Below are 27,741 nucleotides of genomic sequence, written 5' to 3'. Positions count from 1 at the left end.
GAATAAGTGTCATGGTGGAGACAAAACACACACATAAATCCCAACAGAAACAACAGTGACATACACTTTAGAATAATTTATTATGATTTTAAAATTGAAATGGTCTCGGGTTGGGGATTAAGAAAAGAATTGCTGTAAAGCTTGCCGGGGCCTTCCCTAATATGACCTTGTACGTATAAGGCGCGACAAGCTCATTTCAAAGCATTGGCCCTTTTCCTGGCATCAACACAAGACAGATCAAATCATCAATATACAAAGGGGAGCAGGTGTCAACACAGAAAAAATATAGATTTATATTTGAGCTGAAAATAAAATCTTAATGCCGCAAGATTCTCCACACAGTCGGCTTTGACCAATAATAGCACTATTTTCATTTGTAAGGTACAAAATAACTTATTGCTTTATTGTAAGTTCAAAAGTTACAGTGTAGGTGTCCAGCAGTAGTTTTGTGTCGTGTCCCAGATGGTCTGACAGGAATGACTGGCTGGACGAGGAAGTGGCTTCAAGTGTCTTGCTCTGCTCAACATGAAACAAGGCTGAACAAACAGGTCACCTTTTTTTTTTTTTTTTTGCACATGTTGAATTTGTTCCAGCGTTTGACTTTGCCTTCCAGCCAGCGTTTGTCTCCATCGAGACCCTTTATCAGAGCCGACTGGGACCAGACCCTGTTACATTTCACGTTCCCTGCCCAAACCCCCTCCACCCAAGATTACATGGAGCAGCAACTGTGTATAATCAACAATTATATGGAGGAGCACAAAGCCATGAATACAAAATAAGAGATGCGAGGGAAGCAGTGAAACAAAATGGAGCAGGGAGATCATATCAGTACCAAATTCGGGCAACTGGAAAGCTCCGTTGGTTGCCGAAAATCATTCCACATCGCATTTTCAAACCCGCACACTCACACTCACACACACACACACACACACACACACTTAGACGCGTTCACGTGCACCTTCAAAATTCGTGAGAACAAAACGTTGTGATGTTTTCTACATTTGTTTCTCAGAGAATGTCCTTCATTTATTTTCACGGTGCCTCACCGTGTAAACATAAAAAGAAGAAAAAAGAAGAAGTGAATGGCTAAAAAAAAAAAAAAACAAGTCAAGTGAAGGCCCCCCCAACCTGATTTTTCCGGTTTGAATTTACTGCGTCAACATACTCCATTAAGTAGTTTCCATGCAGATGCAAGAAATTGAAATTCGCCACCATTTAAAAAAAAAATAAAACATAGCTGCTGCTTCCAGAAAAGCTTGAAAAAAAATGATGCCTTTGAAAAAGATCATCAATGCCAGAAAAAAACTCCTGGAAGTATTTGCCTTCTCATCGCCAGTGCCACACACAATGCTGGAGAGAATAGGCCAATAACATACACAAGAGCCTTGTTCACTCATGTAATAAGTAGTGAGATGACCACATATCATTCCATAATCGATGACATCCAGTGAAATCGAAGTCGACCCTCTACAAACCAACCAATGACATGCCAGCTGGTTCAGTAGTCCCTGACCCACCCATCCCAAAAGTCTATGTACAATATCTTACAGGAAGACATAAAAACATTGCTTTAAACCCAATAACAGAATAAAATACCTCACAGATTATCATATTATGTCAATATTAATAACAATATTACAAAGGTTTGTTTTTAAAGACTATCAAAATATACATTTTTTTTCTCCGTATTTCCATGAGGCTTAGAAAAATGACTTGATTTGTTCTTTGTACGTTAAAAAGGATTTTTAAGGAAAACGCTTCGTGCCTGGTGTTTTATCAGAAACAGCTCTCAAGGATTTTATGAGGAGACGTAACACAGTGAGATACAGTAAAAATTAGAAAAAAATAGTCCTCTGTGGCTTTGTCAAAGGTTTCACCAGAGCCTTTTTTTTTTTTTCAGTTTTCTCAGTTTCACAAGAATATTGGTGGGGTCGAATGAAGATCCAGATGAGGACGCGCTTGGATATTACGTTCATGTGAGATTAGTACAGCAAAAACAGAGTTCAGGTTTTTCAAAAAGATATTCAGTCGGTGGGTTTAGCCACAGGACAGCCAGGCGGAGCTGCAGCCAGCCAATCAGGTTGTGCCGCCAAAGGGCACTCAGCATTTGATTGGCTCATCAGCAGAAGAGAAGCCCCCGAATCATCTCTGACCTGAGTCATCTCAGTGGTAGCCATTAGTGAACGCAGTAGCAATCAGAGGACCCTGAGGACGCACACAACAGATTGAATGCATACACGTTAGCATCACAAATAAACACGAGCATGCACGGTGTACAGAGTGGATGCAAAAAGTCTACACACCCCTGTTCAAATGCCAGGTTTCTATGAAATATAACAAAACGAAAGCCAGATGACCGAGACGCAGATGATTGAGTAGAAGCGGGTGTGTGCGCCGTTGTGGGAGAGAACACGGCTAACCAGCCAATGGACTCGCTGGAGTTCATGCGGCATCCGAACACTGGTGCAAAGACCTTTTATATCCACGCTGTTCAAGAGGAGTGGAGAATTAGCGACATACCCCTAGACCATGGCCGAACCCTGTGCTGGGGGCGGGGCTAGCCGCACTGATGTAGCTGCTTACTCCTGAGTCCTGATTTGCTGCAGCGTACAAGTCAGCCATTGGTCCAGGGCTGCTGGTACTCAGAAATCCAGCTGTGCGAGAAGGAGTGGCGCCTGGGCAGCAAGCGATAAGTCCATCTTAAACATTTACAGGTTGATGGCAAACATATATCTCTTTCAAAGTGTGTTCTTTACCACTGCTAGTGCATACATATATTCCCTATCATAGCGGTTCACAAATAGTACGCCCATTTAAATATCTTTGAGGGAAACGTGAAGGCAATTTATTGGCTATGTGGGATTCTAACAGGGTTTCTGCAGGTATTCAATATATAAAATTGAACTCTTTCAGTGCCGAGCGTTATTGGGGAAAAAAACAATCGCTAGAGGGCCAGTATATTTAACATATTATACATCTTGATATTCAATTAGGATTTAGAATACGTATTTCTATTTTATTTATACCTGTGCATGTATGGCGTGAAGTAGTGTGTGTGCTGTAGGGGATGATGACGTAATGATGTCATGCTACACGAGCAAGCCTCAGTCAGTCTTGCTCCGTATATGGCCAAGCTAAGGTGTTCAAATTACTCTCCTAATATTCACGATGATGAAAGCAGTAAAGCTCATCTAAAGATAAAGATGGAACAGGGCTCTGTTTTAGGTCTATTTTTCACATCCATGTTTGGCAATGGACAGGGGGTACCTGGTTGAAAAAATATTTCATATGGGATAGCAGGGGGGTGGAGAACCACTACTCCATCATGTACACACCTCGAACAACTGCTGCCGCCGCCGCTGCCATTGGTCCGTATGCAGTCAAGGGAATAGCTAGAAAGGGACAAAACCACAGATTTACTGAGCAAGATCCAGGTCCAGGAAGTTCGAACAGCTGCTCAAACATTAATCCGTCAGCAAAACTGAAACCAAATCAAGCATCATGTTGAGGAGGATGTGGTTTCGATTGTAAGGTGTAAGTACACGTCACGTTCACTAGGGGGCGGTATGAAGACGAGCGCAATCAGCATTGGATATGATTGCTCTTAGACATTAAGTCAAATGTTGGGATTTGACTTTTTCCTGATTAATATTTTTGGTAACTACTGACCTGTCAGCTCAGGGGGGTGGGAAGATGTCAGGAGGGGGGTCCTCTCTAAATGGAATTCTAGAAACAGAGAAGGTCAAGAGAGAGCACTCTGTAAATAGTCACCATCCACAAGCCGCACTACAGAGCCACCGTGGGAGACTAACACGAAGGCAAGAGAGCATAAGGTTTTTCACGTGAAAACATCTATTGTGGGGGCAAGGCAGGAAAGTGGGAACAGAGGAAGAGGAGGCCACATTCAGCCAAAGGACACAAGTTATATAAGTTGATCAAATAAACAGAGCAAAAGATTTGAACCTTTGTCGTTCAAACATATTTCATGGCCTCAGTACTGTTTGCAGCTGAGTCAACTACATGCCACAACCCGCATCCTTTGGCTTTTCTTCTCTGTGACTCGCCTGTGCAAAGTGAAAAAAATGGTGTACGGTACACACACACACTCACCTGGAAACTGGTAGGCGTAACCAGGCGCAATTCCAGAGTAACTACGGCTAGTGTAGGTGGTGGTCTGGAAACCTGGGTAGCCTGTCAGAAAAATCAAGAAATAGAAAAGGCTGAGTGACGATTTGAGGACAATCTGCATGGTGCTAATGGGTTTTGTGAAGTAAAACGCAGCATAACATCTAGCGTATGTTTGATATGGTAATAACACTGGTACAAACACAACTCCAACTGTCCACTAGAGGGAACTAAACATCTGATAATGATTTTTAGTTGCGCATGCTAGCATGTTTTTTTTTCCTGTGACCTCTGATTGCAGGTTTTTTTCTTTGTAGGTTAATATGGAAAAACATCAAACAAGCTTGGTTTGACGATTATGTTTTCACTAATATGCTCCTGAGACCAATCATATTTATTTGTGTCCACGGTTGTGTCCGTTTTGTCTCAGCAAGACAGTCAATTGCGTCCCACCCAAAGACTTAATTGAAAGGGCAGATGTCCTCAACTGAGCACCAGCTTAGTAAACTAAATCAAATGAGTCAAAATATCGTGAACAAAAACAAATATCCACAACAGTGGATACAAATGAAAAGGCTGGAGAACGAAAAAAAAAGTAGACTAAAGGCAAGCATGAAAAAAACTAGCCTGAATCCAGGTAATTGAAGTTGTTGTTCGTACCAAGCATGCCGATGCCCAGCATGAAGGCGTCCATCCCATAGGGCATCACTCTGGATCGACCTCTGGCTGAACTTGTTGGCGTCATCACCTCCTTCGGCTGTGCTTTCTTACACTCTACCTATAGCACACAGGGAATATCAGTTCAGTGACGCTAAAATAAAATGACAGAAGCAACCGAGTTAAGAAAATCTGCACGTGAAAATAACTGTCCCAAACACTCATTCTGACATGAAGATTTGGTTTGCCTTTACAAGTACAGTACATTTAATTACATATTGTCTGGTATTTGTGTTTATTATTCTTGCTTGGTAAAGTAGATGTGTTTGACAGCCCATTTGTAGAGGAGTGGGTTTTTTTTTTTTTAAGTCAGGGACTCCGCAACCAGTGAAAATCATTTTCAGACAAAACAAATATTAAAAAAACGAATGCTGTGTCTGGTTTATCAAACTCTTGAACTACATTTGTGTTGGTATCTCTAGATGTATTTTATTCAGCAACCCCTGAAGGTAGGTTGTCTAACATCATGTTTTTGTTTTAATACGGTAAACCCCGATTATTGTTTAAAAAAAAAGATAAACAGTGGACACAAAATAAGCTACGTCTTAAAATGATATAGAAATTTTGAAAAAAAAGTGTTTATGGCAACTGTTTCTATAGTATTAGATTTTGAAACATGCTACAACTATAATAGTTTGAAAAATACAGTAAGCCCATTATAGTCGGAAAAATACATATTATAAAAAATACAAAATACATATTATAATATATTGTGGGATGTTTCTATTACATATTTTATGTCACGTTTCAATATGTTGTTTTTCTGATTGCTTACCATTTTATTGTTGATCTCGTGGAAATGGATCTCACACACTTTTTCGACCACATCTTCATTCTCAAAGGTGACAAAACCAAAACCTGGAATGACACAACAACCCTTGTAATGTCATCTTCGCAATCAAAAAGTGTAGTAAAAGTTAAGAGCGTTCGCACGGTACAAAAATCAAGAATCATTTGGACAGTGTTTAATATTTCAGGGAAATCAAACCAATTTGTACAGGAAATGGATTCAGATCTCGCTCCCATAGAGGAACATGACTATTATAGGTTGATGACACGCAGACAGGAATAGACTGGACAGGAGTGACGGCCGTCCATTAAAGCTGTCCTCACTCTTCATCACAGCTCTTTTCTCAGGCGGGGAGACAGCAACATGAAACCAACGTCACATTGCTCCCCTGCCAATCAGCTGTTTTCGATATGCCGCTTCTTCCACACCTGAATTAACCTCTGCCGGCCACACCCCTTTTTCCCTGACTCAAATCATCTTTATGAGCTCGTTGCTTCGTTCCTTTCCTTCCCCCGTTATTCCTCACTCATCTCATTAAGTCCCATCCTCTCCCGGAACCATTCTGACCCTTTATTGCGACCCTCAGCGGGCGAGGCACTTCATCCTCGCTGGGAGAGGACAGAGATAAATGAAGCAGGGAGGAGTAGAGGGTGGAAAGGCACATGAATATGCCGGGAGATTTTTTTCCCCTCCCTCGAGGACTTCTCATAAGGCCCTGCACGCCAATTACTTTAATTTGTGTATGTGTGGGCGTGTGATACTCTCTCTACGCACCTCTGTGTCTGTTGGTTGTTTTGTCGAACATGAGCATGGCATCGTCGACCTGTGAGAACAAAGCAAAGACTTGGATGGGCTTCCCCGTCAACACACCCACACACACACACACACACACACACACATTACACAGCATGGGGTGCCATTGTCCCTCTTTAGCACTGGAGCAAGAGGGAAAAACAGATGGAGAGGGTGGAGGGACAGGGAGGGGTGACAGGTGACAAAGGAGAAAAGACAGAATGAGGTCCAAAAAAGTGGTGACCGCTGTGTGTGTGTGTAACTTGAAATCCGCGTTTTTTTTTTAAACGAGACAATCGGGGAAAAACCAAGAATAATCACAGGATACTTGAGGAAATTCTTCCCTCTTTTATCGTCTTTTTCATTCGCTTGCTGCTCGTCTTTCTCCGCTAAGTTTACAACTGCCTTGGAGATGTAAAGAATTTCAATTAGGAGGACAGGGCTCCCCCAGCTTCATTTTCAATAGGGGGGAAAGGGGAGAGAAGATGAGAAACTGTAATGCTGAATAACGTGAGGGATCAAAAGAGGAGAAAGTTTTTGAGTGAACATGGAAAAATTGATGACAAACACTTTGCATCTGAAAGAGAGTGAATAAAGTGAACAAGGGCCTTTGTCAACATGCACTCCTTTTCTTTTCCTTCTACTTTGCTATTCGCGTTCACTCCACTGCCCTATTCATATTCCTCCTCCTCCCCTTTTTAACCAGCAAAGCCTCAACCCAACTCCCCCCAATCACCACCCCGCCTACCCTTTGCTGGCAGGAAAGTTTTGAAGCTTCTGATGGTGTAGGAGCGCTCATGTGGTCTGATCATAAAGGCAGGTTACGAAGAGGTCCAACTTGTGCGGAGGGGAGATATTTTTCTGCGGTTTGCCCTGTCATCCACACATCCCCGAAGATTTTATTCCATTAAAAAGGAAGTTTCTAAAAACGCAGGCTCGAGAGGGGTTTTGCAGATATCTCGGAATCCATGTTTGGATGTTGACAGTGGAAATTTACATCAGTTCGTCATTGTCAATATTAGGGCTGCAACTAACAATTCTTTTAACAATCACTTGATTTTTCAATTATCTTGACAATTAACCTAAAAATCAGATTTGAAAAACAAGATGCAATTTCAATGCTTTTTTTTTTTCTTTTAAAGGACGAGAATTCTCATCCATGGCACTGGAAGAATTAAGTGATCTGTGATTGTAGTAGCATTTGTACTAATTTTGTAATTAATTTCGAGCCAAGTGCCCATTTTTGTGTACCGTATCGCCACTGTGTCCAGCAGTGTCAACTGAGGGCGTAGTGTTTCTTGGGGAATTAAAAAAAAAACCTTCTGGCATGGTAAGCAGACAGTATTTGTATAGTTCAGCTGTTTTGAGGTCACTGCCAGCAGGAATCATTTTGCCAACAATGTCATCTGTAGGTGAAAATGCAAAGACGCGGTCCGACTATGTCGTAGTCACATGGCGACACAGCCGGGGAATGACTACATGTCTATTTTCATTAAGCTGCAGCAGCACTGAAACTCACACCAATGTAACGTGAGTGGCAGAGACCTCAGGATGACCAGGCCAGTCTGATTTCTAACCCTTCCTTCAGATGATGAACACACACGCCACCCGATCTGGTGTCTGTTTGTCCCAACACATTTGAAAAAAAAAAAAAAAGTTTGCGAGCTCGATGTAGTGATGATGGTAATGGAGAGGATCAAGGTTGCCTCTGCAGTCTCCATGACCCTTTTGACTCCCATCTATCTCAATATATAGCAGCCATCCAGTAAGACACACAGCGCCCCCTCCTCCCTCAGTCCTTCATTGAGTTTGTTCTGTCCTCCCCTACTCTCCGCTCGTCCAAACTCAATGACACAGCAGAGAGCACAGCAAACAGGATAGTAAGTAGACAGCTGCAAGTCAACATGTTATCATAAGACTAGAGTTACATGAGCACTTTGAGCCCTTGTTAGCATCAGAAGCATGTATGCTAGGTTAGCATGACATGCCAAATCATTCACACGCACACAAATCCCGAGATGGAAGCAACAATCACATATTTAATATAAAGATAGCAAAAAAAAAAAAAAAAAAGAATTTCCACAGAAGACAATGTTCATGCACTATTTCATTAAAGGAACTTGTATGATCTTGTGTTACGGTCGCACACCGGCCCCTTGCCCTTGCCAAAGCCAATAAAAAGATGATCTCCGATGTCCACTACCCAGGGTGCTGTAAGACAATCTGATTGGATAGCAGTAGGACGACTGGGATTATCTTAGATACTTGTTCTCTAACTACTTAGCAACATTTATTCTCAAAATGTTCAAGACCAGCTGAGGATCACCTGAAAGGAGAAAAAATGTCCTTTTTTACATGCAGTTATTTTTGTGCCTTCGACATTGTAGATCATGAAGGGTGGTGTTCACATTTTCCTCGCTGCTCGCTCTTCACATCTTTCCTCTTTCATCCTTGCACTCTTTCTCTCCGGACAGCTCTCAAAACAGGCCAGCAGACAAAGTGTTCAGTCAAGCCTCTTAATTGCTGGCTCATACGGGTGAGTGGAGTCCCAACTTTTCCCGTCTGCCCTGTCCATGCTGCATTATACTTTTTTTTTTTTAAATCTCTGCCACTCTGTTATCCATCAACAACTAATGTGTATCCAAGTCCCCCCCCCCCCCCCCCCCTCCCCTCCAATGTCTGGGATTCTACTCAAAGATTTTAGCAGTAATTTTGTTATGGAGGTGCATTTGTAGCGTAAACATTTTCACCAGCAAAGATGTTTGAACATACTTGCAAATATATTCATTTGAACGTATTTCAATATGTTCAAATGTATTTGAAAGTTTGTAACGTTATACATACAAGTAACTTTAAAAAAAAAAAAAAAAAAAGAACTAAGGGCAACTCCGATAAAGGAGCTCTCGTTTAGGCTACCACATAAATTGAGAGCAACAAAGATGCTAATTTAGGGAGAGATAGCAAAGTTCTTTGCCAAACTAAACTCAAAAACATGCAAGTCAGTGAAACACAAAATATAATTTGTTTTATTTAAGTGGATTTGTAATTATTTGGCGAGTGAAAAAATTCCAAGAATTTTCAGGTGGGATTAAAATGAGTTTGATTAGATAAATTAATCACAGACCTTTGAAATGTTTTTTTTTTTTTTTTTATCTGACAACAACAATACTAATGAACATTGTTTAATTACTTGATTTTCAAATGTATTGGTATAATGTAGGTAAATGAGAAACCCAAAACATCTCATTATTTTTTACACGTGCAAGCACATGTCAGTACTTTGTGGCATGTTTTAGCGTATTTTCAAGTGTGTTTGAAATCATTTTGTACCAATACTTTTGAACATTCTTTCAAGTGGGCCAAAACAAGTTTGCCAGTCAGATATATTAATTCCACATTGTTAGGTCCACACTTCCGTAGGTTACAGAGTTCGGAGGGAAATTATGAAAAGCCTGAAACTGGGATTTCCTTTGGACCGTAACTGTCTGTGTGAAATGTTAATGATCAAATAATTTCACCTAAGAATGACAGAAAAAAAAGATCATTCTAGCGCAAAAGTTAAGGGGTGTAGTCTAAAGTCTCCTTTGAGTCAAAACGAAGAGAGGGCCTTCACCATGATGTCTGAATACATACAGTGCATGCCAGTCACAGTCATACAGGATAAAAGATATTCCCATACAGCCAACATTTTTACCGTACGTGCAAATAAACTTGCACCTTGGCTTGGTGAAAAAACGTTAGCTGGAAATCCATTTGCCTCCACTCTGATGAAGCCGAGTCGTATAGATGTGCTTTCAGGGGTATGCTTAAAGAAACAAACTTGAGTATGCATCAAAGTGTTGCAGAAAATGCAGGGCATTTTGTGTTTTCTTTCTGAGGCGGTGCCACAGTATGAAAATAAACAGGACACTGAGTCCCACTCCATCCCAACCTGCACCTTGTAACAGGGCTCAGATAATAAACAAGAAATACCTCCTGCTCAGCAGGAATGCACTGTGGGATTGGCGCTACGCATGATACAGCTTCAGTCTCATGTGTCCAAACAGTCCAAATATTCCCTTATTCTGTGGACTCGCTGCTGTCTTTGATATGAGAGTGTGTAACCGGCAGCGAAAAGTGATTCGTCTCAGAGCTGCAGACATTTTTGGGAACGTTCATGAGAACTTGACAGGCCACAAAAGCACCTGTAAAATGATTTAGCATGTCACAAGCTACAAGACAAACGGTAGGTTTTCAACAACATACATATGGGTTTTATGAAAACCTGCAAAACTAGCTGAAAATTTGTAATACGTATGCTCACTGCCTATAATCCTCTCAAGGTTAGCCAATAATTTTTTGCTTCCTGTCTTACATGGCAACAATCAATGAAAAACTTAATGTGCCATAAAGGTTTCTTTGTTTGAGTAGGGCTGCACAATTGATCGAATTTTAATCGCGATAACAATATTGGCAGCCATGATTAATTAAAATGATCCTTGGTGATTTTAACATTTTAAAAAGCCTATAAAATACATGTCATATCAAACACTTTGGCATCCAACCACCAGGGGGCAAACGCAAGGTTAAGATTTCATTAAGCTTAAGAAATAGCAAGCAAACATATCCGGCAGCAGCGGCGAGAAGCAAGCCTTGGTTTATGTTTGACGCGCCTCACGAGATCCGTGCGGTTCCACGCGTCATGACTTCCGAAATTACATTTTGACTGCTAATTGGTTAAAATTCCCTAAAAAGTATTTACTTTCAAATTACTTGGTGCTTGGTTCTAAGTAGGCTCCCTTTTTTTCATTGGCTTGCACTCAGCAAGTAAGTTAGCTGTGTTGCCCTGTGTGCCAAGTTTTGGCCATGACTTGGGTGAATTTGTTTGAATTATTATTTACTTTATTTTAGTTTATTATTATATATCAAGCCTTGAAGCCTTGTTTGTATACTGCTTGCTTAAAAAAGGGCAACAAATAAGACATGTTCGACCAAACATGATGAATAATCGGAATTAATCATTGTGATTTTAATACTATATTGACCAAAATAATTGTGATCATTATTTTGGCCATAATCGTGCAACCCTAAGCCTGAGTAACCCTGAAAATGACTCAAAATAGATAGATAGACTTTAGATGACTTCATTTGAAGCCAAATCAGCGCCTTAAATATGCTCAGAGCCCTGACTCATAGGCCAAGAGAGACAAACAACATAGTAGGCCTTAAGCATAAAGCAACGTCCAATTTTAGCAGACTTTTTGACAACGGAACCTGTAGCATTTGTTGGCTCGCTGACTGCAAGTTCTACCCTCTTTGTCTACACAAATGTATGCAAGCTCACCTCTGCTCAAAGCCAAAACTGTGCCACTGTCACACACGCCTCTTTCCATTCATGCAAATACACCTTCTCCACCCCCACCCCAACCCCAAAAGAAACAACATTGGATTACTTTGGGACAAAAGGCAAAAGCGGGTCACCACAGCAACAAGCAATGGGACTTGATCAGGGTATGTGTGTATCATGGGGAAGGGCATCCATGATACTGATTTTTGGGGAAAAGTATGTGTGTTTGTGTGTGTGTTGGGGGGGACTAACAGAGTAAAGGAGCAGCTGTTGCATTGGTTAGTAAATAGAGAAAAGCCTGAAGTCCTTAAAGAGTCTCAGCCCCACAGCCGACATCCAGAAAAAAGTAAGCTAAAAAGTATCCCCTTATTTCATGCAAGCCAAATACTTTAGTGCGTTTTTGGCCCATCATATGCACCCCCCACTCCCCCATTCAAACTCACATTTCTTCTGCACCATCCCAACATTCCTCCTTTTCTCTGCCCTTCAACCCTTCCGAGTTCCCCTCCCTCTTGCTCTATGGGGGGTTGCTTCTTCCCTTTCAGTCCCCCGCCATCTCCTTCACCCTCCTCTCACGGCTTTTTTGCCCCCCCCCCTCCCTCCCTCTCCCTAGCCACGCATCTGTCTCCACAGCATGTTTGCCTTGCACCAAATTTTATTCAAAGAAGCTGTACACAAAGTGAGATGTGACTCAAAATTGCGCAACACCATACAAATGATCAATTTTATCTAAACACTTTTTATTCAGCTTTCTTCTGCGTGTTCACCTTCCCACCTTTCTTACTGATAACTTGACAGGAGCGAACTATTTATTTTGAATTTACTGCATATTATCCAACCATTCATCTATTATCTCACAAGAGTCGCAGGCCTATCCCAGCTAAATATGTGTGGTGATTACATTTTCAATTCATTTTCAATTAACTTTATAGGAGATGCTGCACTGCAGTGCACTGCTTGTTTTGGCGGAAAATTTGGTTGAAAACAAAGATAAGGTAAATTTAAAATGTTCTTTGATTTCTAAATTTTGGAGAACTTTTTTTATGATAAAAACCGATATCAAGGTTTGTACTTTTCATTCAACTTTGTGGGACATGTTTTTCCTTTTACTGGATATGAATATCAGCTCCAAATAACCTCCTGAGATCCAGCCTGATCATTTTTGTCCACTGTAGTGGACATTTGTTTTTGGTCTATATCTTTTGACTCATTTGAGCAACACAACTAGGTCCTTGTGTGCTCAGTCAAGGACATTCTGGCCTTTCCAATGATGTCATTGAGTGTGATTCAATTCACTTTGAGTCTCGCCGAGGCAAAATGGACACAACATTAGACATAAATGAATAGGCTGGGTCTCTAAAGGAAACCATGATCTTTATTGTATCATGTTTTGTTTTGTTTTTTCCGAGAGATGGCTAAAGGTGGATGTCGTAAAAGCAAATAAATACAATGTGAATGTCAGTTTTTGTGGACATAGAAAAGGTCAACATATAAACGGCACAGAAAGAAGGAGGCCATCAATCACAGATGTGCAGACTACTGAACATATTAGAATGTTAGAAATATTAGAAAGTTCTTCCAAGCTTACCTTTCCAAACTGGTCAAAGTATTGCTTCACGTCTTCAATGGTGGTGTTGACAGACAGTCCACCAACAAAGATCTTTTTTGTTCGGGTGACCAACTAGAAGCAGAGAAAAAGGAGCAAAGTTTTAATCACTGATTATGCAACTTTTCGTACCTAATTTCATTTTCTGAAAGCTTTGCTTAACATACGGGCTAAGTGAGCTAAATTTTATGCGTGTGTGCGCACAGGTGAATACATGCAGTGTGTCCATTCATTTAAGTGCACAAATATGTCAGTGTTTGTGTGGGGGGTGAGGCCGATGGTCAGGGTGGGGGAGGCGGGGTCGGGGTGACAGGGTCACAGTGTCGGGCTGGTCAAGTGGATTGCCGCCCCTCCTCCACCATGTGACCGACGCTAATCCTAACCAACCAGAGCTGAGCGATTATGGGTGACACATGACATCACTTGGCCTTCCATCTGCACTCACCTTAGGCTGAGCACGGCGAGGGAACGCCACTTTTGGGTCGATCTGTTGGGGAGACATGAAGGGAGACGGCTTGTATTTAGTCATGCACAAACAATAGCAAAGTCGTAACGTTTTTTTCAACGTTCACATTTGCGCTTTAACTTATTAGTAAATTGTGATGCTATGATTCTGTGAAGCAGCGCACTAGAGTATTTGATGCTTTTCAGTGGGAGACGTCATCACACTGTCATGATGTGAGGAACCGTTTAGTCATTAATGAAAAATGTGATACTAATTTCCATAAGTGACTTTCTTCTTTACCTCTCTCTAATATTGATTTACTCTTAGAATAACTATCAGACGTATTATACTTAAGGGCAGGTGTATACCAAAACCAAGTTTCGTTATCAGGGTGATATCGGGCCTTATTTTAATGTATTGATACTCGCAATAGCAGCTGATGAAGGTTTTAATTTTATGAAACTTTAAAGAAAAATGTGATATTACAGACAGTATAGGTCTTTAAAATGATGTTAATGTTTCAGGAGGAAATTTGCGTACAAAACAAACTTCAGTATGCATCAAAGTGTTACAGAAAATGCAGTGCATTTTGTGTTTTCTTTGAAGTGGTGCCACAGTATGAAAAAAACAGTAATGTTTAAAGTAATGTACTAACATAATCAATTACTGTAAGTGATTACTTAACTACTTTAGAACTGGAAGTAATTGATTACTTTAGTACCTGATTCATTTAGTTCCAACCATTTTTAGACATTTCTTTTGCTAAACACTCAAAAATATCACTCAAAAAACTGTATTTATTTATTTTCCTATTGAAATGGCTAAACAAATGTAGCATCCTTCAAGGAAATCAAAAAGTCCCTTGATCAATTTGAGACTAAAATAAGCAAAAATAACATAAGCTAAAAAGCAGTTTTAGGAAGCTTAATTTACAAAATAATAAAGGTTTCTGCGTGCTATGAATATATCAATCAATTCATCTTCCAAGAATGATCATTTCTCCAAGAAAGATGCTGTAGTTAAGTCACGGAAGGAGACACATCTCAAAATAGAATATATGCGAATACTCTAATATGTATCGTAGACCCTTATTGATGCGAGCCCTCTAAACATCCATTGGCACGGTGAACAAGATACACATTAGGACATGTGTGTATTATTCTTACTAGTGTATTCATAAACAAATTGATCTTGAGCACATACAAGCCACCAGTATGGCATTCTGGAATCTCATATTCATATTTTCAGAAGGATTGTTCACACTGACAAATCCAGACAACCTCCATTTAGGATTAACAAGATTTGATGTATCCATATTTTGCCCCTCTGGAATGTCTGAGCGGTGGTCAAGGTTATAGATAAAATTAGACGCAAATGAGGTTTGAATGAGCTGGCCTGTAATAATGCTAAATATGCAAAGCCTGGCCTGGCATTTTAAATTTGCGTGGAATCTTGTGTTATTCTCACTCAAGCCAACAAGAGATGATTTTTTAGGTCACAGAACCTTGTAGTGTATTAAGGTCTTAGGCTTCCATCTTTGTTCTAATAATTGGATGTGTGAAGAGAAACCCCTTGTGTCTCACACAGGCGTTGAATTTATATTGGCAAGCAAAAGGAGCCTATCAAAAAGCCAGACAACACGCACTCGAAAAGTGAGCAATGCGCACCGCGCACGATCCGGCGAGCTTTTCTTCAATATTCACACAATGAATTCCTCTCTCTCCTGTGATAATGCCCAGCTTCTGATGCCAACTCTTCAGACCAAAATATTCTTCGAGGACCTTTGAGTGTCTTTGCGGCCACTTGGAGAGCACAAGGCGGGGTAACTACCATGCAGCAGCAGTGCCCTTGGGAGGGATTGCTGGACGACTTTGCAGCTTCAAATAAGACAAAGACAAGAAGCGGCGTGTCACTTCCAGCTGCTCCGAGCCTAGAGACGGCGTACGCCAAGGTGACAAGGACACGCACTTTTGGCGATAGGAACTGACCACGTGATATTCCGTCCGGGATTTGACTATCATATTTAACATAGGGTTACCGGCTTTTAGTTTGTCAAACAACTCCTCATCCCGCAGAAGACCTTCTCACTCAACAATGTGTACTGGTCACCTTGATATGAGCGCTTTAACCAAAATGACCCAAATTTAATATGTAACTATTCAGAGCAAAAGTCAAGCAGATCTCTGAAGTGTAACACGGTAACAGAATAAGTAAACTGTGTTTATGTGAGTGCAAGATAGAAGGTCCCAATCGGGCTAAAGACCGGTCCCATGGCAATGTTTTTTAATGGCAACGGCACTAGCAAAAGACACAACAATCATTTTCTTTAACGGCCCCAGTATCTTTTAGAGCCGCAAAGATTAATCGGTTTTTGATCAGAAAGTATTTGTTTCGAGACCTAGTGTAATTTAAAAGATCCAACTCTGAATTTCTGCCCTTCAGCAGTAAATATTCGTTTTTTGAGGTTGTCCTCTTAACTTATCTTTATGACGAATCAAAATAAAACATCTGCTTTTGCTTTGAAGGAAATTGTCAACATGTTTTACCTTTTTCTAACATGTCATGGAGCAAACTAAAAATATATTATTTATGTTTCAGCATTTTTTTTGATGGTTAACTAGAAATGCCTTGTTTTCAAATAAACAAAGGTGATCCGATTCATAAATGTATCAACAAAGTAATTGACAGATTAATATATAACTGAAATGACTTTTAGTTGCAGCCCTAGTAGGCATCACCCGATACAAACGTTAATATGATGTCGATATTGTAGTTTAAAGGTGGGATGTACATGGACGTTAGAACATTTTAGGCCACTTGGTTTAAACAACTGCTTTACTCGCTATACAAAAAGTGCTATGTTAACATAGTTTTTTTTTTACCCAAAATTAAATTAATTAAAAACAAAAATTTGGATCCACACTTATTTAGGCTCTTAATACCATCCTTAGGAATGAATCGGGACTCTTTCTAGAGATGTCTGATAGCAATTTTTGATCCGACAGCAGCTTTCATGTACTTTTTTAGCATGAAATCTTCTAAGATTTCAAGCAATACCATACAACCAAACACAAAAATCCTCAACCCCAAGTAGGACAAAATAGGCACTGCTGGATAAGAGATTTAAAAAAGAGCTCAAGTCAAGATTTTTGCATGTACGTCAATAATATCCTATAATGTTTTTTGACTGAAGTTGGACCAATATTTCAGATCGGTACACCTGTAAACCCGAGTGTCTTTTGAATGCACTAATCCAACACAGGCTAAGAAAATTGAGATCAGGTGTTCTATTTAAGGATGAGCCTTTGACTAATAAATTTGATTACTTGTTATTTTTAACAGGATGGGAAAATCTCTTTTTGAATGTACTGATCTTTCCCTGCCAAAACAGTAAAAGTAACTGAAATGATAAGGCGCTCCTATTGAAAACAGCCTACAATACAGAAGGTTACTATACCAACTATGAGTATAGGTTAGGCCTAATGCATCTTTTTGTTGTGCTACTATGGCTACTGCAATCATGCCATGCTGTTAAAAAAAATCATTCCACTTCAGCAAGAAAACAGAATGCATCTAACGTCATTTCTACAAATGGCTATACTCAGAGGAAGGCTATAATAAATGAAAACTCAAGCATCTATTAAGACTGCTGAATTAGCCTTGAGGAAGACAGACAGGCCACAAAAGCTAACGTAAAATGGCTTAGCCAGATCACTGTTTGCAACACTCAGAAATAGCTCTTCACATCTTGAACAGAGAGGCTTGACATTTGAGAAGTGTCTGAGCCATGTAACAGTCAACTAGTGAAAATGTGCCTAATCGTGTATACAGTACTGTAAAAAGAAAGCAATTCTTTGTCAAGAGTTATAACTGAGTGTTTTCGTAATGCTCTGACTAACACCCTGCTTCATAACATCCAACCTGTGCTCCAGCTATGCAGCAAAGTGACAGCAATATAATTTTTTTTAGTAGCTTCGCTTTTAGGACTAATCTACTACCAATAGTCACCTCACATGGGCCGGCGTGTTCACCAGTGTAACAGACTGAAAAATAAAAACATGTTTGTTTGTTTTTTTAAATAGTACCTCAAATTAACACATTAAAACAAAAACTACTTTCAACTGGTACCATAACGGGTAAAATAGAGGTGAGTGACTAAAGATGCAAACGCACAGTGAGAAAGAGAAAGCATTCATTTGGAAAACAGAGTGGGCTCATGAGAAGGCGGGCCTGTCCAGTGTAGCCGTGCAGCGGGGCCATCCCAGCAGGCAACCCTTCTGATTTCATTAATTAACAGGACAAAGAGTACAAAACAGATGGGCCCGTAGAGGAACTAGGGCTCCCGTGCTACCCCCACAGGCCCACATACTCTATACTGTATACATACACAAGCAAACTCATAATGTAGCACCAACATGAGCACTAACGTATAAGCATACCCATGCTTTGAATCGCTCATTACAGCAAATCCACAAGTATCGAGTGAGCAACTTGCTAAGACTGTAACAAAATCGCAAACAACCGAAAGCTAACTGTGGTATTATTATATCGCATCATAGCAACAATCAGCTAGGGCTGCACCGACAATTACCTTAGTAATGATCGAATGATGAATCCGATTTTTTAAGGGCTTCAAATTTATATTCCTTTATTGAAAAACGTTTGTTTTTGTTTTTTTTCAAGCTGACGCTGCAGAAAATGCACTGACGTTTTTTTAATGATTTGGTAGCTGGTTTGGTCCAATGAAAACAAATGTCAGGAAATCAGCAAAAATTTCAATCCTCCCAAAAAAAAATAAAGATCTTTGTGAATGTCTTTTTTTTGTTATTCAACATACAGTAAATTGTTTCACTTCAAGCAAAGGATATATTTTTGATGAGAATTCCTATATTTAAGACGGATACTTTCCGACATTCATGTATTAACAGAACAATTTATCGGTGGAATACAGAGCTGGGGGGGGGGGGGGGGGGGGGGGGGGGGGGTCAACCAAGTTGGGTAAGCACTTTAAAAATATCTGCCTTGAACCTTTGCCAAAACCATGTTTGTGCCACCGTTTTCTACATGGGCCTTTTTTTGTCAAAAATAAGTTTGGAATCATTTAAAAAAAAAAAAAAAAACAAGGAACAGGAAAACAAGTGGTCAAATGGCTGATACTATTTGTGAGCTTAAAAACACATAGCGATTTAGTCGTGAACTGGTTTTCATCAAGAAAATATTAAGATTTGGAGCTTCCCTAATTAAAGGAAATAACTTCCCAAAAAGCACAAGGTCTGTATATCCAAGAATAGGACTTGTCACTCACTGCAAACAATCTCTTGTGGCTCAATTTTAGGAGTTTAAATTTTAACCAGCAAAGAATGGTCAAGCACAAAAGGTGCCCCGTCTTTTGGTCAAGAAGTCGATGAAGAAGAAGAACAGGAAGTTCCTGACCTCATAGTAAGTATAAGGTAGCTCTACTCTCAAGTTTACTCATTAAATATTGTTGAAGTATTGTCTGTAAGTGAATTTAAGGTCTCCATTACACATATACAGTAAATCTAACATTATGAACGTGTGAACCAAATGTTAGTTAAGTGTTTGCTGACCTTAGACAGTAATCGCCAGTGCGCTAAAAATAATTGTGATTGCTTACCAAAATGAAACCAGATAGCAAAGGCAGATTTGGTTGATGTCTAAAAATTAATATGAATAGAAGATAAATAAGGAGATGCATCCACTCCAACACATATTCAACCTTGTATTTTTACATACAATTTTGCATACATTATATGTACATTAAATATTGTATTTCATTTTACTTAGTGCAATTTGCTAGTGCTGTTTTCTAGTTATTGTGAAAAAGGTGAAACTATTTTAGGTAAGATAGTCATTTCAGAAGTGTGCACCAAACTGGTTGTTCTTTGTGTTTCTCACTTTCAAAGAAGTAACTTGGTTTCAAAAAGGAAGGTGACCCCTGATATAGAACATTTATTCCTGTCTTTTTCCCCGATGTTTGTGTGTGTGTTTTTTTTTATTACCTTTAGCTTTTCTTATGTTCTTTAAACATTTTAGGAAGATCGCTCACAAGGGTTGTCACCTGTGAAGTCTTTCCTGACTATTGTCAAAGTTGAATAAATAAATAAATAAATAAATAGTCTTCTTTCATACAGAACGAAAGAAATTAAAACATCATCAGTTGCAAGGCTGGAATTCTGAGCATTTGGACAATTTCAGGTTTCCAAAAGAATAATTGATTGACTAAAAAAAAAATAATAATAATATATCAATTAATTTAAAATTATATGATTAGTCGTTGATTAATTATTAAATCGTTGCACATCTACAAAGTGCTAAAAGCACAGCGAGACTAAAGTATGGAGAGAGTCTCAGTTTGGACCCTGCAGGGTCAGTCTGCACAGCTCAACAATAGCACAAGTAATTAGTTAACGAAGCTTACTAATGAGGACCCCCCCCACCCCAAATATAACAAAAGCCCCATGCTCTTGTTAGCCAATGACATTTTTGCTTTGCCAAGCCGAGCATTTGGGCATGCGTGCTAACGGTGGCGTGCACATGCAGGGCCTGGATCCACCTTCTAGGCTTTATCTGCAGATCTGAGGCCGAGCATGGACCTCGGAAGCCCAATCCAGTTTGTTTCCTTCAATCCGATTAGTTGCTTTTTAGATCCATACTAATTACAGCAATCCTCCCACCCTCCTCTTCTCTTGCACCTTCTCCATCCCCCTTGTTCAAGTCTCGACCACGTCAGCATTAATCGCTAATCTCCGGTAGAGCCGGAGCCAGCAGCCAGCCTCTGCTAACCAGGTGTTAGCCCAGTCGAGAAGCGCGCTGCCGTCGATGCACGGCAGCTGGTTCTAACATATGCAGTTTCAGTGGGGCTACAGATGAAAGAGTGTGTGCCATACGCCCAAATTGCAAGAAAAAGATCAAATCAACAACATTGCTCCGCAGTCCAAAAAGTCAGTTTTGTTCATTTCTTCAATTTGCAAAAAGGTTTTCAGACAGGTGGAGCACATATCCAGGATTTTTTTTTTTTTTTTGGTCAACATAGTAGAAGTGCTATTTTCTTCCAGATACCCCAATATTGCACTTTGTTGAAATGTCCTAAAGCAAAATTTTATCCAGTAGAACAGCTTTTCGGATTTGCAAACACATTTTGAGTTACAGTCATTTGAACAAAAATTTCAGGGAGTTCTCATCACAGTCTTAAAAAAATTAAACGGTTTACAATAAGTTAGGAATAGTGTTATTTGCATGAGTGCAGACAACTTGTAAACAGTGAGACGGTTTTGTGGAAAACGATAAACGTGGAAAATGAGGTGTGTCTAAACACCCCAGTACAATCGGCTAACTGACCGAAAAATCTCTCAATTGAAACAAATACCATCAAGATGTGTTTCACAATATCCTTAAATTATTGTGAACGGTGTAAATGAAAATAAACAAAGACTGCAGCTTCCAATAGTATTTGGCAGATAATTAAATTTCAAAATAACTGAAATGTATCTCCTTGTAAAACATTGTATCTCATTCTAACAAAGACACAAACAAAATAAGCATTGGTCAGCAGCAATGTATGGATGACGAAAAGAGTCATTTATGCTTATTGGAATTGTGATTCTTGAGGGTGAACTTATAAAGATACTGGATGTTCTAATTTGAAATAAAATGAGCTTATGTAGATTTAACATGCAAAATGTAAACGAAAATGAACACCAACCATTGAATCTTAAACTAGAATGGTACTGAAACGTCAAAAAGAAGTGATGGACCGATTATGGAAAGTGATATTCCGCATTTTTACTTCTTTTTTTTTTAATCTTACAATCAATTCATGATCCTTTTAAAACTGTATTACCTCAAGGAACAATTTATTTACATTTCAGTTAAGTTTACAAGCCATCTAATAGTGGAAACTAAAATCATTTTGACTAAATCCGTGTTTATACAAAATGGGTGGAAAAAAAAGAAGGTCTCTTTCCCCTAACTGCTTCCAGTGAAGTATTTCTCCCGAGAAAACAAATACCAGTTGTGCCCTTCTCCTGTGTCCAGAAAACAGCACACGGCCGCCCTCAGGCCGTTTTCTGCCCTGGCAGGAAATCTAACCAGCAACAAGCCCACTCTAAAAACAATACACGACCTGCTATTTGTTGTCATTTTACAGCACGGTTTTAGAGCTCAATCAGAATTAGAGCTGTGGCCAATTTTGTAATACAAAGCAGGATGTTAAGAAAACTGTAAATGTTTGATGCCGTGCAAAACCAAGCGCTGGTTCCCCAGTTTTGCGGACCTTGCACCTGTGAATGCAGTTTACTTACAAAGGCAGCGGGACTCTTGATATCTCCTATCCTTGTCATATTTTTGAACCTTAAAGAATTTTTTTCCCCCTCACACATCAAAAGTTTGGCTTTATCTGGAGGCGATCCAGCTTCAGATCATTTTTATCCCTTCAAATAAGGAATGTTTGCCTTTCGCGTAATGAGGGCTGTCTGGTATTAAAGTGAGCACACTGCAAATAAAACGTGCAAATATTGATACATATAAATTGTCCATTATAACGTCCAGAAGACTTTATGTCCCACTCTTAAGTAGCCATAGTTAAGTTGTAACACTCTTGTTAACTGGCTGTGTTTAAAAACCATTGGAAATTTGATATGTATATATAAATATATATATTTTTTTTAAAACACCCAAAAAATAATTTAGGAGTAAACATTTAAATGGATATAAGAACCTTCAGTTTTAAGCATGTTTTAGGAAAACTACACAGTAGATATTCACATATGCAACTTCAGGCTTTGAACTGTATGTCACAAATAGAAGTGCAACTATTAATCGACAAATAATCGATTACCAAATTAATCAAGAAATATTTTGGTCATCATTGATGATAAATTGTCTAAATGCTCAGATTTTCAGCTTCTCGACAGGAAATATTCTTAGATTCCTTTAATTCTCATTGAAAGCACACCCATTAGTATTGTGTGGAATCAAAATAAGACATTTGCAAAAATCGTCTTTTATTTTGGAAAATAATGATTAACATATTTGCCAATTTTCTGACATTAAAGACCAAACCAGGAATGAAATCTTCAATTTTTTTTTTGCAATGTCAAATAAAAGAATCCTGGTTGTCAATAACTGAATGCAAATCAAAGCCTGTTTTAAAAAAATCCTTTTGGCTCATTCACTGCCATTGACGGCTATTGACGTCACAGATTGATTTTTACAGGGCTGACAGGAAACGAGGAAACTAACTCATTCACTGGGTTGGGGTTATTTTTATTGCTAAAAGCAGTGAATGAGTTCAAATATTTCAGTTTACAATAGGACACCAACAACTAACAATAGTAATAAGGGTCTTCAAAACTGTGTTTTAAAAAGCTTCCTCCTCCAAACGAGTATTCACATCACATGAGTACACACACAAACACAAGTATGACATTTTAAATAACACTTTATAATGGCTTGGAAATCGTTTCCACCCTAAAATATGAAATGGCGCTCTTTTGCCTGAAGAACCCCGGCAGAATACCACTTTCCGATTGAATTCGAATACCTTTAAACACTTTCGACAATATCCGCACTTAACATACTAGCAAACTAGCACGGTTGTTGTGTGTTAGTCCAACCGTAGCCCTACTACACGCACACACGCAAAGTTGGTCTTAAATGAATGCAAAATAGCTGCGAAGTTGTTATGGCGACATAAATCCCAACAGGCTGTGTACTTCCAGTACTGTCTCCAGTGGCTGGCGTCACCCCCGGCAACAGGCTTGCTCCAACAACTAACCAACACTACCTTTCTCCACCCTTGGGCCCATGCTGTGCCACTCATTTTCACTCTCAAATCATCCTATTGTTATGTGTGTATGTGGTTAGGAAAAGGCCGCAAAGCTGACAACACCCAATCTACATGACCAAAACAGCAATATTCACACCTTTATAGAGATTGAAATGGGAGTGTCACAGCATCACACATGTAGGTTGTGTGTGACACATTTCCGAACAGTTGAGTGCCCACATGTTACGTGTGTAGGAGGGGAAATTACATGAACAGTGTCAGTAATTAAAACCGAGCTTGCAGGCATTCATGAGCGTCACTCCTGACATTCACAACAGTCACTCTACTGCTATTTTCTGTTCTAAACACCCCCCCCCCCCCCCATTGAGAACCACGAGAAAATGTTTTCGACCAGAGAAAAACTCTCTGCATAAACACCACGAGGGTTTTGCAGGGGGCTTCGACCCCATTCAGGTCCCCCAGGTAACCATGGCAATGAAGACCAAGAAAGAACGCTTTCATGTTGGCGCCGTGAACCAGGATTTGGAAGGGGAAATGAGCAAAGAAAAGACATGGGGGGGGGGGGGGCTGCTTCGAAATGTACTTCTCAACTTTACAAGCCATACGGTGGGTGGCTAAATGCACTGAGGGGAAAAACACGCAATACTCATTTGGAAAAGTTACAGCATTGAGTGGCACCATAAGTAAAAAGAGGTTGGACTCACTGTTTTGGAGTCCAGCTCGTGTCTGTTTTGGGCCAGCACCTTTTCTACACCGGCCTGATCCACGTATGTGACGAACCCAAAGCCCCTGGAAGATATAATAAACAACATCACTTAAAAAGCTTAAAGGGGAAGTCAACTTTTTTAATAGAATAATTGTTTTGCTGCCATACATGTCTAAACATTCTGATTAATATTGAGTTTGAATCTGAATTAAACAGCTAACTTTTTTTTTTTTTTTTGGTCGACTGAAAAAGACATAACAGTTGCTCAGAGCACAGGTACCAACCAATCATGGCTCAGCTTGCAAACATCACATGACCTAACTCAGAAAACGGGTGAGCCCTAATAGGTTACTTGCTGAGCCCAGCACAACTGTGGTTACTTGGAAAAAAAAAACAGGCAACATTTTTCAATCAGAAATTCTAAGTAAAGTTTAGAAGGAGAGTTTGTGAACAACGCTTCTGAATATTAAAAAAAAAAAAAAAAAAAAATATTTAGATGTTAAGGAACTAACTCACAATTTTCAGGTTATGAGATGGCCACCACCAGTTAGCCATGCTGCTCATACTGTTACAGTGTTTTATCGGTGTCCCCAAATGGAGATTTAAAAAAAAAAAAAAAAAAGTCCACTATTGTAGGTATGAGGATTTCACCTGACACCATTGATCTACTAATGTGGCATGGCTCTGGTGATAGAGCGGCCATTTCCCAACCGAGAGGTCCTGCATGTCCGCCTCACAGTTCTGTGGTCCCTGGTTCGCTTCCAGCTCTGGCCTTCCTATGTGGGGTTTGCATGTTCTCTTCATGCCCATGTGGGTTTTCACCCGGCACTCTGGTTTCCTCCCAAAACATGCATGGGTAGGTTTATAGGACACTCCAAATTGCCATTAGGTGTGTTTGTAAATGTGAATAGTTTTTCATCGCTGTGTGCCCTGCAATTAGTTGGCAACCTGTTCAAAGACAGCTGGGATAGGCACCAGCAAGCCCCCTACCCTTGTGAGTACAAGCAGCTAAGAAAATGGATGGTTAGAAAATTTACTCAAAAACTCTCCCTTTAATGTACTTTGCATTTTGGAGTGAAAAAAACATTTACCAGGATTTTTAGAAGTTAATATCACTCCTTATTTTTTTACAGTGTGGCAACGGGGTGCACACGGCTCCTTCTTACCTCGACCTTTTAGTGACGGGATCGCGCATGACCATACACTCCTTCACCTCTCCGAATTTGCAGAAGTAGTCCTTCAAGCCCTCTGTGACAAAATACTTTTGCATGTGAGATGATTGGATGGGCAATTTCTATACTATTCTATAACAAAAGACATATGCAATTCACTAATGTGAATCATTCACTAAAGCGTCTAATGAGGTGCTTTTCTTTTGAAGGACCCACGCAAGCAACGCAGCACTTGATGGTTTGGACACCGTTGCAGTCAGTATGATAATAAGGAGGGGGGGGGGGGGGGGGGCTGAGGAGGGGGTGCATAGTGGCGGGAATAAACAGTGTGCTGCGCGCATGGCTCCTGTGAGGGTGCACGGAGAACTGCAGTAAGCAAAACAACACGCCAGCGTGGCCATCAATGTGTAAACTTGTGAAGGCATCATCTATCGTTTCATCGTTGATGTTTTCGATAGGAAAGGACACACAAGTCCGCCAGTGTGCCTGTATGTTTTGCAGCGTTAATCTCCCCGCGTCTCGGCAAGACTAAATCCTAAGAGCTGATCCTCAATGAACAGAAAGGCATGCATGGAACTATTTGCAGTTTATTTGCAACTCGGTGGAAAAAGGCGAGCGTAAACACGCAAACGTTCGACCGCGGTGTGCGTGTGTATAAAGTAGCGTGCGGGACATCTCACCTTGTGTCGTCTGCCAACTCAGACCGCCGATGAACATTTTGCTGAATGGGAGAAACACAAGCAGTAAGTCACAGAGGGAAACACGCGTGTTCTAGAAAAGCACGACACAAGCAACGATACGAGGAGTGAAAAGTGGGGTCGGTGCGTGCGATAGAGCATCATTAAAGTAAGACGAAAGCATCGGCCATGTTGCGAAGTCACCAATGGGCCGTTATAATCCCCAAGAGGACGAGAAGGGAGACTATATAAAGGGAGCGATTTTCTCCGTTGATGCTGCAGAAGTTAGGACAAAATGTGGCCTGCCGGAGGAAGAAGGATGTGGAAATAAAAATGTAAAAAAAAAATAGAAAAGAGAGCGTCTCCTCCGTTTAGTGGATCCCATCCCACACACAGGCAGAAACGCACACACGGCGTGCTTGTCTTTTGTCTCGGCTCCGCTCCCGCACTCAACTCAACTTAAAAGTCCAAGGTGAACTCGAACCGGGCCAAATAGGCCGGGCGAAGGCGGAGGCTTTTTACCAGGGGTCGTGGGGGGAGTTGTCCGTGACGGACGATAAGCTGCTCGGGCTCCCTTCCGTGTCCATACTGCTCTCCGCTTGCTGTATTCCCGCACTGAGAGGAGGCGAGGAGAGCCAGTGAAGCTCCGCCGCTTTGCTGCTCCAGACTCAGGGGCGGGCAAAACCTAGAGGAGGGGAAGGGGAAGGGGAAGGGGGGCTGGTGGGGCGCTGGGGGTGGGGTGCTTAGTAGGAGGAGGGGTGAGCGTCACACATACGCACGCACACAAGGGGAGGAGGGAGAGCGAGAGGCCCCGCCTCCCAAACGGCCTGTCTTTATTCATGGAGCCATTGGCGCGCTCTCGCTTAGTGTTTCCCTCCGCTCACGTCATTGGCCCTTCACGACGTGACGGCCCATGAAGGCGCTTTTGAATATTTCCAGCCTTTTTTTTTCTTCCTCTCTGTGCAGCATTATCGTGAAGAAAAGCTCATCATTCGCTGCACTATGAGAGAATTATCAGGGGGATATGACGTGGAACAACATAGTGGGGTGGACTATATTTACTACAGTTATATTTTGTGTTTTGATGCATTGCTGAGGCAAAGTCATGGTTTACTATATTTCAAGGTCAACTGTGGTGGACAGAGGCTTCTCCAGTGGAGGGTTTGCTCCCAAAGACAACATGACTGTAAAGGAAAACATCTCCTTGGGACATGAAGTCTGCCTTTATATGTCTAGAGGCGTGAAAAGGCTCTTTCTTTTTGTGTTTGGCGGCAAAACCAGTCATTTTTTTAATGGTGTTTGTGGACCTTTCTAATAGTTTCTAGCATAGCTTCACCATCTTAATAAGAAAAATAAAAGTACATACATGAGCAGCAGACGGGTTGAGTTAGACTCTTAGCATCCTCAGACAATAGAACTACATAGGGTTGGAGTATCTCTTCTGCATATTTTATTTAGCATCCCAAGAAGATGGAAAGTGTAATATTATACTTTAGCTCATCTGCTTGGGAATTCCTTCACTCATGAGAATTCACATAAAAGTAAACAAAATAAAGGCATGTGCGGTTTTGCAAATG

The 27,741-nt window shown here is 40.4% G+C and overlaps 1 protein-coding gene across 4 annotated transcripts; it reads right to left on the bottom strand.

The window, feature by feature from the left end:
• Positions 1–61: 61 nt before the first annotated feature.
• On the bottom strand, positions 62–26,867 carry LOC148419131 (RNA-binding protein Musashi homolog 1-like). Of its 4 annotated transcripts, none has more exons than XM_088423738.1 (14): positions 26,687–26,866; positions 26,168–26,208; positions 25,482–25,563; positions 24,314–24,398; positions 13,802–13,843; positions 13,339–13,431; positions 6,407–6,455; positions 5,618–5,700; positions 4,753–4,903; positions 4,111–4,191; positions 3,670–3,726; positions 3,336–3,392; positions 2,521–2,675; positions 62–2,205 (listed from the first exon to the last, which is right to left on the bottom strand). In XM_088423738.1, exons 1-14 carry the CDS (start codon positions 26,749–26,751, stop codon positions 2,164–2,166), a joined length of 1,083 nt encoding a protein of 360 aa, XP_088279864.1. In that variant the 5' UTR covers positions 26,752–26,866; the 3' UTR covers positions 62–2,163. The 4 variants fall into 4 exon arrangements, with proteins under 4 accessions (XP_088279864.1, XP_088279865.1, XP_088279867.1 ...); XM_088423739.1 differs by having other exon boundaries at positions 4,786–4,903; positions 26,687–26,863; XM_088423741.1 differs by lacking the exon at positions 3,670–3,726 and having other exon boundaries at positions 26,687–26,867.
• Positions 26,868–27,741: the final 874 nt, after the last annotated feature.

This window comes from Hippichthys cyanospilos, chromosome 9, assembly GCF_059441005.1.
Source record: "Hippichthys cyanospilos isolate Australia breed blue-spotted pipefish chromosome 9, RoL_Hcya_1.0, whole genome shotgun sequence".
Taxonomy (NCBI): Eukaryota; Metazoa; Chordata; class Actinopteri; order Syngnathiformes; family Syngnathidae; genus Hippichthys; species Hippichthys cyanospilos.
Note: the sequence above shows the minus strand (reverse complement) of the source record. Positions and strands in the feature narration are given on the sequence as shown.

Coding starts and splice junctions, on each gene's coding strand:
- LOC148419131 (XM_088423738.1), bottom strand. CDS start 26,751: ATGGACACGGAAGGGAGCCCGAGCAGCTTATCGTCCGTCACGGACAAC. Junction 24,399..25,481: donor CCCGTCACTAAAAGGTCGAG/GTAAGAAGGAGC, acceptor TATATCTTCCAG/GGGCTTTGGGTTCGTCACAT. Junction 13,432..13,801: donor CTCGCCGTGCTCAGCCTAAG/GTGAGTGCAGAT, acceptor CTCTGCTTCTAG/TTGGTCACCCGAACAAAAAA.